The sequence below is a fragment of the Salvelinus sp. IW2-2015 genome, linkage group LG36, assembly GCF_002910315.2.
Source record: "Salvelinus sp. IW2-2015 linkage group LG36, ASM291031v2, whole genome shotgun sequence".
NCBI lineage: Eukaryota > Metazoa > Chordata > Actinopteri > Salmoniformes > Salmonidae > Salvelinus > Salvelinus sp. IW2-2015.
Window position 1 is genome coordinate 38,900,890 of NC_036875.1, and position 18,716 is coordinate 38,919,605.

Genomic DNA, 18,716 nt, shown 5'->3' on the forward strand with positions numbered 1-18,716 from the left:
AAGATCAGGAGCAAGAGAAGAACACAGCACTAGAGGAGAGGATCAGACTGCTGGACGAGAGGGTGTGGGGGATGGCGTGTGACAGAGAACAACCTACTAGAGAGGTGGCCACCCCCACAGAGAAGCTAGCAGAACAGCCCACCTCAGCTCCCGACAAAAGTCTCGACACCACAGCAGAACAGTCCACCCCTGACCATAGCCTCAAAATCACAGCTGGTACAGACAAATGAAGAACCCCAAGCCTAGGGGATCTCACCCTCTCTGAACACCCCCCCTTCAGCCACCCTGATAGCCCTCCTGACAACCACCCCACACCCACTGAGGACATACACAAGCCACAGATTGTTCTCCTTATGGACTCAAACGGGAAATATATACAAGAAAAAAAACTTTTTCCCCAAACACAGAGAGTGTCCAAACATCCAGCGCACCCTAGACCTTCTGTCTGAGGACCAACTAGGTTCACCTAGCCACATAATAATACACACAGGCACAAACGACCTGAGAGCACAGCAGGAAAGGGAGAGATAGAAAAAGCTTCTTCTACTTTCCCCAATGCACAAGTGGTTATCTCCACCCTGCTACCACGAAAATACTTCCACCCTACTACCATACAGCGGGTAAACGCTGTATGGTATTTCCCGTGACTGTGCCTCAAAACCAAATGTTTTCCTGGCCCACCACTCCACCCTGGACTTGAACAGCCTTTACGACCAGGTCCACCCACCCACGCCAACCAATCAACACCCCCCCAAGTCAACCATGCGCACACCCCATTTAGGCCCCCTCAGATCAGACCTATGCCCCTCCTGCCCACCCATGTCCCCTACTCCCGCAAAGAGGACCTCAACATGAAAGTGACACATACTCCCAGGCCGTGAGCGGGCAAACAGGCCCAACCCCTACTCTTACACTAGCCCAAGCTAATGGAATGTACCAGATGCTCAGCAGGCTCTGCTCACACTTACTGGCATGAGGCCAAACCACCCGACCAACAATATTGGACACTTTATGGAACACAAAGCCTTCATCCTGGAATATCCCAAGCGTGAGGTCATCTGCCTTTGGCCTAAAGAGCAGGAACCTGGACTTCATCAAAGAAATCAGAAATACAGACATTGTCATCTTACAAGAAACATGGTATAGAAGAGACAGACCCACTGGTTGCCCTCTAGGTTACAGAGAGCTGGTAGTCCCATCCACCAAACTACCAGGTGTGAAACAAGGAAGGGACTCAGGGGGTATGCTAATTTCGTATAGAGCAGACCTAACTCACTCTATTAAATTAATCAAAACAGGAACATTTTACATTTAGCTAGAAATTCAAGAGGAAATGATCTAAACAGAAAAAATGTCCTCCTGTGTATCCCCTCACTACATACCCAAACTTTAATGAAGACAGCTTCTCCATCCTGGAGGGGGCAATCAATCAGTTCCAGGCTCAGGGACATGTACTAGTCTATGGCGACCTAAATGCCAGAACTGGACAAGAACCTTACACCCTCAGCACACAGGGGGACAGCATTCCCTCCCCCATATGCCACACCCTAGGCACAACCATGACAACATAACAAACAAAAACAGGTCACAACTCCTGCAGCTCTGTTGCACGCTGGGTATGTACATAGTCAATGGTAGGCTTTGAGGGGACTCCTATGGTAGGTACACCTATAGCTCATCTCTTGGCAGTAGTACTGTAGACTACTTTATCACTGACCTCAACCCAGAGTCTCTCAGAGCGTTCACAGTCAGCCCCCTATCAGATCACAGCAAAATCACAGTCTACTTGAACAGAGCAAAACTCAATCATGAGGCATCAAAGCCAAAGGAACTGAGTAATATTAAGAAATGCTATAGATGGAAGGAATGTAGTGTGGAAACCTACCAAAAAAACAATTAGGCAACAACAAATTCAATCCCTTTTAGACAACTTCCTGGACAAAATGTTCCACTGTAATAGTGAAGGTGTAAACTTGGCAGTAGAAAATCTTACAGTATATTTGACCTCTCAGCTACCCTATCAAATCAAACAGAAAACCGAAAGAAAATTAACAACAATGACAAATGGTTTGATGAAGAATGCAAAAACCTAAGAAAGAATTGAGAAACCTGTCCAACCAAAAACAAACACCTTCACTATGGTGAATCACTAAAATATTACAGAAATAGCATAGCCTTGCTATTGAGCAAGCATAGCCTTGCTATTGAGAAAGGCTGCCATAGGCAGACATGGCTCTCAAGAGAAGACAGGCTATGTGCACACTGCCCACACAATGAGGTGGAAACTGAGCTGCACTTCCTAACCTCCTGCCAAATGTGTGACCATATTAGAGACACATATTTCCCTCAGATTACACAGATCCACAAAGAATTTGAAAACAAACAGATTTTGATAAACTCCCATATCTACTGGGTGAAATACCACAGTGTGCCATCACAGCAGCAACATTTGTGACCTGTTGCCACAAGAAAAGGGCAACCAGTGAATAACAAACACCATTGTAAATACAACCCATATTTATGTTTATTTATTTTCTCTTTTGTACTTTAATCATTTGCACATTGTGAGAGGGAGGAGTGGTTAGAGGGAGTTGGGGTGGAGGGAGGGAGGGAGTTGGGGCAGTGGGAGGGAGTTGGGGCAGTGAGAGGGATGGAGGGAGACAGAAGAGCTGGGCCAGTGAGAGGGAGGGATAGAGGGAGTTGGGGCAGTGAGAGGGATGGAGGGAGACAGAGAGTTGGGGCAGTGGGAGGGAGGAGAGAGGGAGTTGGGGTAGTGAGAGGGAGGGAGGGAGACAGAGAGTTGGGGCAGTGGGAGGGAGGGAGAGAGGGAGTTGGGGTAGTGAGAGGGAGGGAGGGAGACAGAGAGTTGGGGCAGTGGGAGGGAGGGAGAGAGAGAGTTGGGGCAGTGAGAGGGAGATGGGGCAGTGGGAGGGAGGGAGAGAGAGAGTTGGGGCAGTGAGAGGGAGTTGGGGCAGTGAGAGGGAGGAGGGAGGGAGGGAGGAGGGAGGGAGGGAGGGAGTTGAGGCACTGGGAGGGAAGGAGAGGGAGAGAGAGAGAGAGAGGAAAAGGGTAATTGAGGATAGCCAGGTAGCCTAGCGGTTAAGAGCGTTGGGCCAGTAACCAAAAGGTTGTTCGTTCGAACCCCCGAGCCGGCAAAGTGGGATTTTTTTTTTTCGTTCTGCCCCTGAGCAAGGCAGTTAACCTCCAACATCAACTGCTCCCGGGCGCTGATGACATGGATTAAGGCAGCCCCCCGCACCTCTCTGATTCAGAGGGGTTGGGTTAAATGCAGAAGATGCGTTCAGTTGTGCAACTGACTAGGTATCCCTGTTTCTCAGGTGGGAGGAAGGGAGGGAGGGAGTGAGTGAGTGAATGGTGGAAGAGGACAGAATGAGGGGCAGACAGAGTGAAAAAGGGTGAGAGAGAGATGGGAACATAAACTCAGAAGAGTTGGCTTAGGGCAGGTGAAAGTTCAAAATATCCAGACCACAGAAACCCCAGATTCCTGTGTGTATTGCTTTCAGGATAGCGTGCTGATGTGAGCTTGTTGTTCTCCCTCTCTGTCTGCAGCAACCATGAAGAAAAGCAGTGTCCTGTTTCCTGGGGGGGATGGCCTGAACATGAATGGGATGAACGCCCCAACCTTCTCCGAGGGGGACCTACTTCTCCAGGTACAACTGGCACAGTACAGACAGACGGAGAGCAGTTTGGGATGGCCATAGTGTCTAAATGTCTTGATTGACTGACAGACAGAGAGCAGTTTGGGATGGCCCATAGTGTCTAAATGTCTTGATTGACTGACAGACATCTCAGCACCCAGAACCAAATCTTCTGTGGGTGCTGGCCAGTTTTGAATGTTAAAAGTCATGAGAGACTACTGGCTGGCAGACGAGTAGGTAAAGACCCAGACATTGTTCATGCGTTTGTTAATCCAGGTGGATTGAGTTATAATCCAGGACCATCCATTTAGCAGGAAGTTTTGACAGGTGAAATAGGTTGTCTGCAGGTGAAATAGTTTGTCCTGGTACTTCCTGCCAAGGCCTGGTCACGGTTTACTACGCTTAACAAAGCGAACGCTCGCCCAGTGCTCTAGCACGCTGTTTTCTCATTCTCAGATGTCAGGTACATTTTCACACCAAGTAATGACTGGCATGTTTGGGATTCCTCTCTCAAGATGGAGGCTGGTATGATCATCAGTCAATGCAGAGGGAACTGTGATAGACAGTAAACAGGTTGCCAGATTATAATACCCCCATAGTAAACAGGTTGCCAGATTATAATACCCCCATAGTAAACAGGTTGCCAGATTATAATACCCCCATAGTTAACAGGTTGCCAGATTATAATACCCCCGTAGTAAACAGGTTGCCAAATTATAATACCCCGATAGTAAACAGGTTGCCAGATTAAAATACCCCCATAGTAAACAGGTTGCCAGATTATAATACCCCCATAGTAAACTGGTTGCCAGATTATAATACCCCCATAGTAAACAGGTTGCCAGATTATAATACCCCATAGCAAACAGGGTGACAGATTATAATACCCCCATAGTAAACAGGTTGCCAGATTATAATACCCCCATAGCAAACAGGTTGCCAGATTATAATACCCCTCATAGTAAACAGGTTGCCAGATTATAATACCCCCATAGTAACAGGTTGCCAGATTATAATACCCCCATAGTAAACAGGTTTTCAGATTATAATACCCCCATAGTAAACAGGTTGCCAGATTATAATACCATAGTAAACAGGTTGCCAGATTTATAATACCCCCATAGTAAAACAGTTGCCAGATTATAATACCCCATAGTAAAACAGGTTGCCAGATTATAATACCCCTGTAGTAAACAGGTTGCCAGATTATAATACCCTGTAGTAAACAGGTTGCAGATTATAATACCCCCATAGTAAACAGGTTGCCAGATTATAATACCCCTGTAGTAAACAGGGTGCCAGATTATAATACCCCAATAGTAAAACAGGTTGCCAGATTATAATACTCCTATAGTAACAGGTTGCCAGATTATAATACTCCTATAGTAAACAAGTTGCCAGGTTATAATACCCATGTGTAAACAGGTTGCCAGATTATAATACCCCCATGATAAACAGGTTGCCAGATTATAATACCCTGTAGTAAACAGGTTTGCCAGATTATAATACCCCTGTAGTAAACAGGTTGCCAGATTATAATACCCCTGTAGTAAACGGTTGCCAGATTATAATACCCCGTAGTAAACAGGTTGCCAGATGATAATACCCCCGTAGTAAACAGGTTGCCAGATTATAATACCCCCATAGTAAAACAGGTTGCCAGATTATAATACCCCCGTAGTAACAGGTTGCCAGTTATAATACCCCCATAGTAAACAGGTTGCCAGGTTATTAATACCCATGTAGTTAACAGGTTGCCAGATTATAATACCCCCGTAGTAAACAGGTTGCCAGATTATAATTCCCGTAGTAAACAGGTTTGCCAGATTATAAACTACCCCGTAGTAAACAGTTTTTGCCAGATGTAATACCCCCGTAGTAAACAGGTTGCCAGATTATAATACTCCCCTAGTAAACAGGTTGCCAGATTAAATACCCCCGTAGTAAACAGGTTGCCAGATTATAATACCCCCGTAGTAAACAGGTTGCCAGATGATAATACCCCGTAGTAAACAGGTTGCCAGATGATAATACCCCGTAGTAAACAGGTTGCCCAGATGATAATACCCCCCGTAGTAAACAGGTTGCCAAGATGATAATACCCCCGTAGTAACCAGGTTGACCAGATATAATACCACAGATGAACAAAATGTCCTCTTTAAATGCAACCCTGTCATTAATGCGTTTGTTTTTGAAGCTCATCTGGAGCAGTGAAATGAAATGTTATATAGTGAGAGTGTGCATTACTGTATTAACCAACTGTATCTGGTCTTACAGGCTCTGAATGGCTTTGTGCTGGTGGTCACAGCTGAGGGACATGTGTTCTATGCTCTCCTACTATCCAAGACTACCTGGGCTTCCATCAGGTAAACTACTATATCATCACTGTAACGACGTTTTACATTTGCATTTTAGTCATTTAGCAGACGCTCTTATCCAGAGCGATTTATAGTAGTGGAGTGCATACGCCAGGGCTGTGGAATCGAACCCACAACCAGCACCATGCTGCTACCACACCATGCTACCAACTGAGCCACATGGACATCACATCACATCTGTAAACACAACTGTAAAAACATCACATCTCTAACATAACACAACATCACATCACATCTGTAACATATAGTGGTTTGCGACAGTATTCACCCCTTGGAATTTTTCAATATTTTGTTGCCTTGTACCTCTGGAATTAAAATAGATTTTTGGGGGTTTGTATCATTTTGATTTACAAACACATGCCTACCACTTTGAAGCGGCAAAATATGTTTTTTTTGGTGAAACAAACAAGAAATAAGAAGAAAAAACAGAACTTGAGCGCGCATAACCATTCACCCCCACCCTCCCCCCAAAGTCAATTACTTTGTAGAGACACCTTTTGCAGCAATTTCAGCTGCAAGTCTCTTAGGGTATGTCTCTATAAGCTTGGCATATTTAGCCACTGTGATTTTTGCCCATTCTTCAAGGCAAAACTGCTCCAGCTCCTTCAAGTTGGATGGGTTCTGCTGGTGTACAGCAATCTTTAAGTCATACCACAGATTCTCAATTGGATTTAGGTCTGGGATTTGACTAGGCCATTGCAAGACATTTAAATGTTTCCCCTTAAACCACTCAAGTGTTGCTTTAGCAGTATGCATAGGGTCATTGTCCTGCTGGAAGGTGAACCTCCGTCCCAGAGGAGAGAGACAAGAGTAACATGTTGTTAACCAGGTCAACCTTCAGAGAGACAGAGAGACAAGAGTAACATGTTGTTAACCAGGTCACCCTTCTGAGAGACAAGAGTAACATGTTGTTAACCAGGTCACCCTTCAGAGAGACAAGAGTAACATGTTGTTAACCAGGTCACCCTTCAGAGAGACAGAGAGACAAGAGTAACATGTTGTTAACCAGGTCACCCTTCAGAGAGACAAGAGTAACATGTTGTTAACCAGGTCACCCTTCTGAGAGACAAGAGTAACATGTTAACCGGTGTGAGCAAGGCAAGATGGAGAGCTAAGCCCACTGCATAACTTGGTAAGAATCCACATTTCCATGTATCATCAAAGAAAGCGAATGTGCAACTCAACCACCTGTTAACGAACCAAAATAGGCAAGGTGTTAAAGGAAGTGTCTTGTAGCAAATTTGCAGTTGCGCTTCGCCTTTCTCCAGGTAATCATAGTTTGACAATTCCTTATCTAGTCATGACCTTGTCTTCCACAGAGGAAGAGAGATGACATTGTTGTGGATGTACTAGGTGACTCCAAACTGAACTACATGATCTACTGTAGCAGGAGTGCATATAGTATGTATATAGTAGGTACAGTACGATCCAAATAGTACGATTCCAGACCCTTAACACAGTACTGAGGCGTACATTTAGAAAAATATGTGGCTATTCTTAAGTAGCCAATGATGTAGTAACTTGCAACCAAACATACTGTACATAGAACCGGGACGATGTTTTTTAACAAAAATAGACGATGAATAATCCTACAGGTTTTACAGTATTTGTTCTCCCCAACAATATAGTTGTGGGTTGTCCTCTTCATTACAATTATACACTATAGGGTATTTTCAGTGCTAACAGGTGTGTCTTTAATACCCTGCTTTGTAGTTTACTTTGACCCTTTATGAGTTGTCACTCATGGACTGTCCCCACCGGGTGATCAGCACACCAGACACACCCAGAGCTTACTGTGTTTCCCACTTAGGCCATAAATCACAAGACAAATAGTGTTTATAGTTGTTGGATTATAGTTAGGGTTATGGTTCGCTCAAAGCATTTCACATTGGTTTTTCAGTAGAAATGCATTGTTTCAGTTAATTCAGTTTGACCGAGGCAAAATGTATGAGTGCCGTCTGACTGATGGGCTATGTGGCAATGTGATGTTACTCTGTCGGGTTCCATCTTCCAAGAGTCCGCTTTGGCTTTGACCACAAACCTCATAGTTCCTTTTCTTCTGAGAGAAACTTCTAAGTAACAAGTGAATCACATGAAACCAGGAACAAACAGTGTCCAGGGCCCACTTCAGACTTGTGGCTTCAGGGTTTGTTTGCTTAGTAACAGACATGCTTTTGTAAGACTTCATAAGCTCCGGTCCATTACATTGTCGTTATAGTTTTTCAGGGGTGGGCAACACAGTTGCAAGTCCTACCAAAGTCCTATTAGTTGTCCATTCCAGTGGAGACTACAAGTGAAGTACCCATGTCATTAAGAAGCCCTGATACGGCTTGTAGACACCATTATTATTATGCCTCTACAATAACAATGGAGGCTACAGCCATAGTCATAAACTAGATTTAACTTTGATGGAGTTCAGTCGTTGAGTTTGCCCTCTCTCTTTGTCTGTCTGTAGTCAGATGTGGTCCACCAGAGTGTGTTTGAGCTGATCCACACAGACGACAGAGCCACGTTCAGACGACAGCTACACTTTGCCCTCAACCCCAAGCCCTTTGACCCAGAGCAGGGAGGAGACGGTGAGTGACCTGGAGAGAATGGGTTGTGAACAGTTTGGGTCATTTTTTTCAGTGGATTTTAGTGGAAGTCATCGATTGATGTCAATGGGAGCATGTTCGAGCTAGGTGTGTTTATTTCAATTTAAGATTTGGCCCATGTTTTTGATGATAAGCTCTCATTTTACGATCTTTCACCACATTTCTCTGTTCAGGCATGGCAAGCAGCAGTGACATCACCAGGAACATCGTGACCTATAACCCTGAGCAGCTCCCACCAGAAAACTCCTCCTTCCTGGAGAGGAACTTCGTGTGTCGCTTCCGCTGCCTCCTGGACAACTCCTCTGGCTTCCTGGTGAGTCTCTCATCTATAGGGCTGTAGAGAAAACATCCACTTTGTATTGTCACCAGAAAGCACTTCATACACTGTTTTGTGTCTGACCGTATGATGTGAGTGGTGGATCTTGGCAAAGCTTGGCAAAACCTTTTATACAATCACTATCACTAGGCACGTTTCAGATCAATCTCTAGCTAAGTTTCAGATCAATCACTAGCTAAGTTTCAGATCAATCACTATCACTAGGCACGTTTCAGATCAATCACTAGCTAAGTTTCAGATCAATCACTAGCTAAGTTTAAGAGTCTAACATACCTTTGTTCTCCTCATATCCAGGCTCTGAACTTCCAGGGGCGTCTGAAGTTCCTCCATGGCCAGAGCATGCTGGGGGATGACGGGATGCGCAGCCAGCCCAGGTTGGGCCTGTTCACCATCGCCACCCCTGTCCACACCCCGTCCATCCTGGAGATCAGAACCAAGACAATCTTCTTCCAGACCAAACACAAGCTGGACTTCACCCCCACGGGTGTCGATGCCAGGTGACTCTAAAGGCCTGAAACTAATTCTCACTGGGTCCCCAAAAAAAGTTGTCAGGCTTACATTTAGGAAGGAAGTATGCTAGCATTTAATCGAAGTGCCTTGATCAAATGTAGGACTTGATCAAAAGGGAACTGTTTTTAAAATGTCACTATTTCACTTTTCTATTCAACATGTTTGAGGGATGACTTCACAGGTGAACATGATGTGTAATGTGCTGTACTTTCCACTAACGCTAACATGATGTGGCTGCCCTGTTGTCTCTCTACAGGGGGAAGGTTGTCCTGGGATACTCAGAGATTGAGTTGTGTATGAGAGGCTCTGGGTATCAGTTCATCCACGCAGCTGATATGATGTACTGTGCAGATAGCCATGTCAGAAGTATGTGTTTACAATGGGTTCATAATAACTCTCTAGCAATTATTTGTTTGATCATTATTTTTGTATGCTTATCTAATGATATCAATATTTTTCCCGCAGTGATTAAGACGGGAGAGAGTGGTCTGACCACGTTCAGACTGCTGCAAAAGACTGGGTGCTGGGTCTGGGTCCAGGCCAATGCCAGGCTTGTCTACAAAGGAGGAAGGCCCGACTTCATCATTGCTCGCCAGAGAGCTTTACTGTGAGTAATTAATATCTGAAAGTACAATCTGTCTGCATCATCATTGACTGTCATTTCACTGTGTCTCAAAATATATGATTGTATCATTCATTCATTCATATGATTTTCTCTCTCTGTATCCCTTTAGTAATTCTGAGGGAGAGGAGAATCTACGCCAGAGGAAGATGCAGCTGCCCTTCAGCTTCACCACTGGGGAGGCCCTGCTGTATGAGACTGGCCCCACTCTGGATGCCACTGAGTTCCAAACCAACCCCCCAAAAATCTGCAAGGTGGAGTCTCTGGACCCCCAGTCTCTACTGGGCTCTTTACTAAAGCAGGATGAATCCGTCTACACCCGGCCCCAGGAGCCTCAGCTACCCATAGACCAGGTATTCATGGACAGCCGAGCGCTCACCAACGTGGCCTGTAACTCCTGGCAGAGTAGCATGGAGCCCCAGGGGCCCGACGGGGATGATGATGGGGATAGCCCCAGGGAGGTCAAGCAGGATGGGGCGTTGGTAGCCATGATCGATGCCCTGGAGAAGATGGCGCAGGATGGGGACCTGTGTGCGGCGCTGCAGGGGATGGACGTGGGTATGGCGGAGCTGATGGAGTGGGAGAGCACCCTTCTCAGGCTGAGCCAGGACTCCAACGGGACCGGGAGCGGGGACACCTCCCTAGAGCTGGATGACATCATGACCAACGACATCTTCTCTTACGTGGAGGAAGCCTTGTTCAAGGAGAGCAGTGAGGGGAGCGGAGGGGAGCTCAACTGCTCCACCATGGTCAACAACAACCCTAACCTGTTCACAGGGGTGCTCGACAACAAAAACCAGGGTAGACCATTCACAGGAGTGGTCAGCCCTACATGTGCCGGACAGTGCAAGCCCGGGTTGCTTGACAAATTCAGCTTTGTCCAAAATGGCTCCCCAGTGAATGATCTAAATGGTATCAGCCACAGTCAGGTAACAGGCAACAGAGCAGTTGGTTTGGTAGGACAGAACCAGGCAGGACAGATCCAGGCAGGACAGATCCAGGCAGGACAGATCCAGGCAGGACAGAACCAGGCAGGACAGATCCAGGCAGGACCACAGCAGGTGTTCAAGAGCACCCAGAGGCTCTCCCACTTCGACCCCCAGATCCCCCAGATTCCTCAGACGGGCCTGAACATCCCCATCCTGCAGCAGCTACAGCTCAACGACATCTTCACCCCCTCTCTGGAGCTCCCCGAGCTCAGTAACCCACATAGCTCAGGCCAGAATGAGTCTGTCACGTTTAGCACTTGCATGGCTGGATCCTGTGCTCAGGCACCAAACAACCACATGGGAAGCCCTCAGATCATCGCTGGCCAGGTCCAATCTAACCAGCCACTTCCACAGCGTTTCCCTCATAATGGCTTGCCAGCTGCAATGGCACCAAACGGACCAGAGGAGATCTCTGTTCCACAGTCCAACCATCTACCACCTATTCTGGTGGATGCTTGGGCATCTTTGAATCCCAGTAATGACTTTGTTTCACCCCAGATTGTCTGCAGTGCACCATTTCAGTCACTAAAAACACAGAAAGTGCAGCAGTGGCCCCAGAACCAGCAGCATCAGCTACCACCCCCTGCCAGCACAATGAAGAATGGACACCAATTCATCCCAGACTGTCACAGTCAAGCCACAGAGACCCAAAGAGTCCCTCTCACAGGCCTTTGGCCACAGAACACCAACGGACCGTACCACCAACCCCAGCAGGGGGGATTGGCCAATGGCCAGCCTGCTCCATCCGGTAGCTGCATGTTTGAGAACGTCTCACCCCCCCTCCCCAACAGGAACAGCCACGTGGATTGCACCAGGCTGCCCCCACCGTTGTCTGTATGCCAGAATAGGATGGTGGACCCCCACGACCAGAGCTACTTCCAGTGGGGCCCCAGTGAGCCGGTGGTGGACACGTCAGCCATCGTCCAGGACAACGCCGGAATCAGCTTCCCGTCTCGCCCGCTGGTGGCCAACATCACCACCCCCGAGAGCCTGCTGGCCATGCAGCAGTACCTTTCTGGATGCAACAGAGTCGGACAGACACAGGTAACTATGCCCCCTCTCTCTGTTGTGGATGGAGCACTGACTTTTTCCTTACCACATAACCTGGTTCTACTGGTCAAGTCACGTGGTTAGGAAAACTCAGGGCCCTAACTAGTTATGAAGTCATATATTGATATTAATAATTGTTACTTTATGAAACACGCCAGGCTCTTTTTGTCATACTTTTCCCCTAACAGATCCCAAGCCTCTGTGTAGTAGACAGCAATGGAACATTCTCCTCACCCCTACTTGTCAATGGAACATTCTCCTCAGCCCCCCTTGTCAATGGAACATTCTCCTCAGCCCCCCTTGTCAATGGAACATTCTCCTCAGCTCCCCTTGTCAATGGAACCATGTGCTTTACAGACCACAATCAAACCAACTATTGCGACTTCTAAACATGAGTCACATGTTACGCTGTAAACATTATGGACAAAAAGAGGAGGAAGCCATCCATGGATCTGTTCATCCATCCGTACACATTCAAAGACAACACGCTGCCTTAAGAGCTGCCTCAGGGAGGGTGTCGTGAAGACAAGCCATCTCCTAGTTAAACACACCATTCATCTCCCCATATCAGTGTTTGCAGGAAATACAAGGACTCTTTTGATGAAGCACTTGTCACTTCTGTCAACAACTGAACAAAAAGCAGCAACTTTACATGGAACTGGTTTTCTTTTTTCTTTGTGTTGTCTTCTGTTTTGTTTGTTGTTGCCTTGTCTTTGTTTTTATTACTGTGGAAAAACAGTATCTGTCACAACTTCAATGTTATGAATGAAGTATGAATCCTCACTGGTGAATTTGGCTTGTGTTATAATGGCTTTTCAGGGTCATGCCCAATTCCCAAAATGATTTATATATATTAATGAAGCAGGCCATATTCATTTCTTTTTACGTTTGTTTCTTCTTACATTATAGTTGGATGGTGACAGGACACCATTCAAGTTTTTACTCGTGGAAAAACATACATAAAACTGATATTGTACTCAGAGATTAAAAATAAAGGCATAACATCCTCAATTTATGTATGGAGTGTAGAGTTGCAAAATTCTGTGAACTTTCGATAAAATCCCTAATTTTCACAAAATCCCAGTTGGAGAATTCCTTGAATCAGGAGGGAATAAGCAGGATATCCAGAATCCTCCAACCAGGGAAAACCAGGGAATTTATTGAAAGTTCCCGGAATTTTGCAACCCTAATGAAGTGTAAATACAGAAATGGCCTCTATATTATTATAAAGATATTATTGTTTTGATTATGTGAGTGTGTTATGGCTGTGATGAATATGACTGTGTGTACATGGGTGTGTTCCTGTTTGTGTTTGCTTGTTCTGAAGAATGAATGAAGCAGTGTACAAATAGACTTTCTGAGGAAAAAGCAACGTATTTCATTGAAATGTCTGCATTGGTTGCAGAGTAGGCTATAAAGAACCAAATTATGTGCTTTCAGATTATACTCCTTGGTAATGCTTTTGGTATCCAAATGTCATTACAATTTAACAATAGTCTGATGTAGTACGTTTATAATGCTATATCAATAGTATTCAATCCATTTTTTGTCGTTTCTTTGTTTTATCTAAACTTCACTGAGCCATACGCTAACTTGTGGTCATTTTGTTACTTGAGTTTTGTGTTCATAATATCATCTGTGGAGGAAGGTGCATGTTAAGGAGACTCACGAGACTTACAGTCGCTAGTGAAAGTCGACACACCACTTGCACAGTCTTCACATTCTGCTACCTTAAAATCTAAAAAGGGATTACATCAGATCTTTTTTCCTACCGATCTAAACAATCTACTCCACATTTTCAAAGTGAAAGAAAAATGTATAAAAAAGAAATACAAAACAAAGATGTTTTGATTGCGTATGTCTTCGCAGCCGAGGGTTAACACTTGGTGGAAGCCCCCTTTTTTTGGTAATTCTTCTCTCCCCAATTTTGTGGTATCCAATGTGTAGTTATAATCTTGTCTCATTGCTGCAACTCCCCTACGGACTCGGGGGAGGCAAAGGTTGAGAGCCATGCGTCCTCCAAAACACGACCCTGCCAGGCCTCACTGCTTCTTGACACACTGCTCACTTTACCCGGAAGCCAGCCGCACCAATGTGTTGGAGGAAACACCGTCCAACTGACAACCGATGTCAGCTTGCAGGTGCCCGGGCCAAACCCTCCCCTAACCCGGACGACGCTGGGCCAAACCCTCCCCTAACCCGGACAACGCTGGGCCAAACCCTCCCCTAATCCGGACGACGCTGGGCCAAACCCTNCCCTAACCCGGACTACGCTGGGCCAAACCCTCCCCTAACCCGGACTACGCTGGGCCAAACCCTCCCCTAACCCGGACGACGCTGGGCCAAACCCCCCCCTAACCCTGGATGACGCTAGGCAAATTGTGCGCTGCTTCATGGGTCTCCCGATCACGGCCGGCTGTGACACAGCCTGGGATCGAAACCGAGGCTGTAGTGACGCCTCAGCACTGCAATGCAGAGCCTTAGATCGCTGCACCACTTGGGAGGCCCCCGGTGGAAGCACCTTTGATAGTCATTACAGCTGTGAATTATTTGGAATAAGATTAGAGAAACATATACTCATTGTTTATGTCAAAATTGCTTAAGCTCAGTAAATTTGGTTAGGAATCATTGATCGGCAGCCATATTCAAACCTTGTCTCTGATTGTCAAGCAAATTTAAGTCAGGGCTAAGGAACACTCAAGAACACTCAACACCTATTGGTAAGCCATTCTGGTGTCTTTGGCATTAAAATTTTAGTAACTGTGCTGCTGAAAATTAAACTATTCCAGGGTTTTCCTCTAACTTTTTACCTAGGCTTTGCTCTTTTCATGTTTCTTTTGATCCTGACAAACTCCCCAGTCTCTGCTAGTGACAAGCATACCCATAACATGATGCGTCCACCACAATACTTGAAAATACAGACGGTTCGTTTTGGATTTGACAAAAGCCTGTAGTTTTTTATTTAGGCCAAAAAGTGATTTATTTGCCGCGTTGTCTTGCAGTATTACTTAAGAGCCTTGTTGCAACCAGAATGGATGATTTGTAATGGATATTTTAACACCGGCTTCCTTCTTTTCACCTTATCATACAGGCCAGTAATGTGGAGTGAATGTAATGTTGTTGATCCTCTGTATTTTCAAGTATTGTGGTGGCAGCATCATGTTATGGGTATGCTTGTCATGGCAGTGGCTGGGGAGTTTGTCAGGATCAAAATAAATAAAAAAGGAGCAAAGCCCAGGTAAAAAGCTAGAGGAAAACCTGCCTCAGTCTTCTGAATGCGTAACCCTGGGATAGAGTTTTACATTTCTGCCGGACAATTACACAAAGTCAAATGCCAAAGACACACCAGTATGCCTTTCCAATAGGTGTTGAGTGGTCCTGAATGGTCCAGTCTCAGTCCTGACTCAAATCTGCTTAAATCAGAAACAAGATTTGAATATTGCTGCGCATCAATGATTCCCAAACAAATGTACTGTGCTTGAGTGATTTTGACAAAAACAATGGATACGCAGTATGTTGCCCTAAGAGTGGTAGAATCTTATTCAAAATATTCACAGCTTTAATGGCTGGTAAAGATGCTTCCACCAATTATCAATTCTGTGGTGTGAAGACATGCAATCAAGACATCTTTGTTTATTTGTAATTAATTAGGAACATTTTCTATCATTTTTTTTTCAATTTGAAAACGTGGCGTAGGTTGTGCACATCAATAGGAAAAAATGTGTAATCCAATTTTTAGATAACATTTTAATGTGAAGGAGTGTGCAGACTTTCACTAGGCACTATAGGTCCTAGAAGTCTAGTGTAGTAACCATGGTTACTATAGACATGGGACTGGAAGTAGAACTTCCCACGAGTCCACCATGTTGATCAGCATATTCGACAAATGGAACTTCCCATTTAGTCCCATGTCAGTTGATGATTGACAGAAACATGGCAGGTCCTCCATTTGTAAAGGCCCCCTGACACTGAAGTCTCCCGTCATCACTTTGACTCCTCCCTCAAAGGCATCTGAGGCTAAATCAATATGGCTGCCCACCTTTTATTTCCCTTGACCTATTTCCTCATTCTGCTCATATGAAAAGACAAGACAAGACAGTATTTAGACATAAGACAAGACTAAACCCGGCCAACTAGAGGGCCTCTCCTGCCAAACTGCTCTCACTGATTCAGTTCTCTCAGCTCAATGAGGCAGAGGAAGTTACACATAGCAACGGGAGCTGTTATATGTATTGGTTGTATTCACATTTAGCTTTGCTTTTGAATTGTATTTAGCCACTTTTCCTCATGCTTTTTGCTTCACCAAGCTGATTTATAATATAATGGGTGTCAAGTTTTCAAAGCTGGGTGTTAAGTTTTCAAAGCGCCTGCCTTGAAATGTTGATAAAGTTCCTTGTATCAAAGTTGATATAAAAGAAAGGGAAGGGTATACATTATATATCACCCCTAGGGTTGCAAAATTCCGGGAACTTTCGATACATTTCCTGTTTTTCCAGAAATCATTGTTGGAGGATTCCAGATTTCCTGCTTATTCCTTCCTGATTCCGGGAATCCTTCAACTGGGATTTCAGGGAAAAACCTGGGAATTTATTGAAAGTTCCCAGAATTTTGCCACCCTAATCCACCCCCTGCTATATATATATTCGTTAAGCTTACTCTTCAAAGGTCTCCGACATCAGGCAGTTGCAGAGTCCAGCATCAATATATTATAAATATTTCAGTTTTTGCATTTGTTTGTCGTATGTTTGGTTATTTCATGTTGTTATTATGTCTCGTGGCCTTACAACATCTGTTAGACATTTATTCTACTTGGAAATATTTGTCTCCACATAAATATTTAATTTAGTGTAGTTCACTTGTATTTAGGCAAGTATAGAGTATGCAATGTATTGATATTTACCAGCTTATGTTGTTACCTTATATTCTCAATTGTCAAATTAATTCTCATATAAAAAATATTTCTAATAACTTACTGACGTGTTACTTGGTCATTATTAAAGTGCAATACTTCTGTTGGACACTGGAGGGCGCATCTTTTTTACTGTTGACTGAATAATATAATCTCAATTATCTATGTAATCAAATATCACCCAACACTGCCCATCCAAAACCCTCTTTATGGATCTGCATGAGTTGAACTTACACCGAAAGGACTTCTATCATCAATCAGTGAATTAGTGCAGGTATGGTGTTATAATGAAGGGATAAAGGCTTCTGTGCTGTGGCAGAGACATAAGAAACAGAGATAGACGGTTTTGATGAGGTTTCCATGGCACTGCAGCCACAGGTTGGCACACAGCCAATGTCGATCATACCATACCAACCAGGGCTACCCGGCCCGTAGGTACCACTCACATTACAGTCCTGGTCTTGGCTCTGACTATTAGTTACTACTCAGTCATTAATCACAGAGAGCAATATTGTTTATTATCTATTTAACTTGCTTTGGCAATGTAAACATATGTTTCCCAACGCAATAAAGACCCTTAAATTGAAAAATGTAATTGAGAGAGAGTTTATTTCACTTTTGTTTATTATCTACTTCACTTGCTTTGGCAATGTTAACATATGTTTCCCATGCCAATAAAGCCCTTAAATTAAATTGAATTGAGAGAGAGGGCATTGTTACAAAACAGACCCCCCCCCCCTACCCCCAGATTCACTGAGTCACTATAGGAGATTAGAAAGTGTTTCTGGGTTGAGGGTTTTTCACTGTGCTTTGTCTTCTCATTTACTTGTGTAAGTTGGGGGATGTAAACTAAAAGGAACATACAGTAGAGTACAGAATGTAGATACACGTGCTGTGTACATACAGATACAGGCTTAGTATGTGCTGTAGTAGTTTCACCAAAATTAGGTTTGTAGGTTTTATTTATTCACACCAAAGAAAAAAAGTGAAAGTGAAAACAGTACAGATAAATAAATAAAAAACGGTAAAAACGATGTGCAGGTGAGGGTTGGAGCCCAAAAGGGTTGATATGAAAATTACACCAGTTGAGATCAAGATCCCCAAAACTAAACTAACAAATGTCCCATATTTGATTATCTACATTTAATTTACATCTCTCTACGTACTCTGCTTCAATCAAAGGGAAACAGAGATATCCACTCTTACAATCAGCTGTGCGTAATAATCCCATTTGTTCTGCTTCATTTAGGTGTTCTCTGATTCAGAGATTTGATAACACTTTCATTAGGCCATATGTAAGACCTATTGAAGGGCTACATAACACACCTGCAACCATTATATCATATTCATAAGATATTCATGAATGTTTATAATTCAGTGCTTATGAGGATGTTATACACTGCTTCTGAATGGGGCGGCAGGTAGCCTAGTGGTTAGAGCATTGAACTAGTAACCGAAAGGTTGCAAGATCAAATCCCCGAGCTGACAAGGTAAAAATCTGTCGTTCTGCCCCTGAACAAGTCAGTTAACCCACCTAGGCCATCATTGAAAATAAGAATTTGTTCTTAACTGACTTGCCTAGTTAAATAAAGGTTAAAAAAATAAAAGATTGTGTGTAACGACCCCAGCCTACATAAGAGCATTGAGTAAAGTATCTAGAGACTGTGG

At 44.4% G+C, this 18,716-nt stretch overlaps 1 protein-coding gene across 1 annotated transcript in view; it reads left to right on the plus strand.

Annotated features, from left to right (window-relative positions):
• The window catches only part of LOC111959762 (aryl hydrocarbon receptor-like), a 65,235-nt gene extending 48,124 nt beyond the window's left edge, over window positions 1-17,111 (plus strand). Inside the window, 10 exon segments of the mRNA XM_023981558.2 lie at window positions 3,571-3,671; window positions 5,937-5,985; window positions 5,988-6,025; window positions 8,493-8,613; window positions 8,805-8,944; window positions 9,263-9,465; window positions 9,735-9,844; window positions 9,944-10,085; window positions 10,213-12,133; window positions 12,328-17,111. Of these exon segments, the coding sequence (XP_023837326.1) occupies window positions 3,571-3,671; window positions 5,937-5,985; window positions 5,988-6,025; window positions 8,493-8,613; window positions 8,805-8,944; window positions 9,263-9,465; window positions 9,735-9,844; window positions 9,944-10,085; window positions 10,213-12,133; window positions 12,328-12,528 (3,026 nt within the window). The 3' untranslated portion in view covers window positions 12,529-17,111.
• Window positions 17,112-18,716: the final 1,605 nt, after the last annotated feature.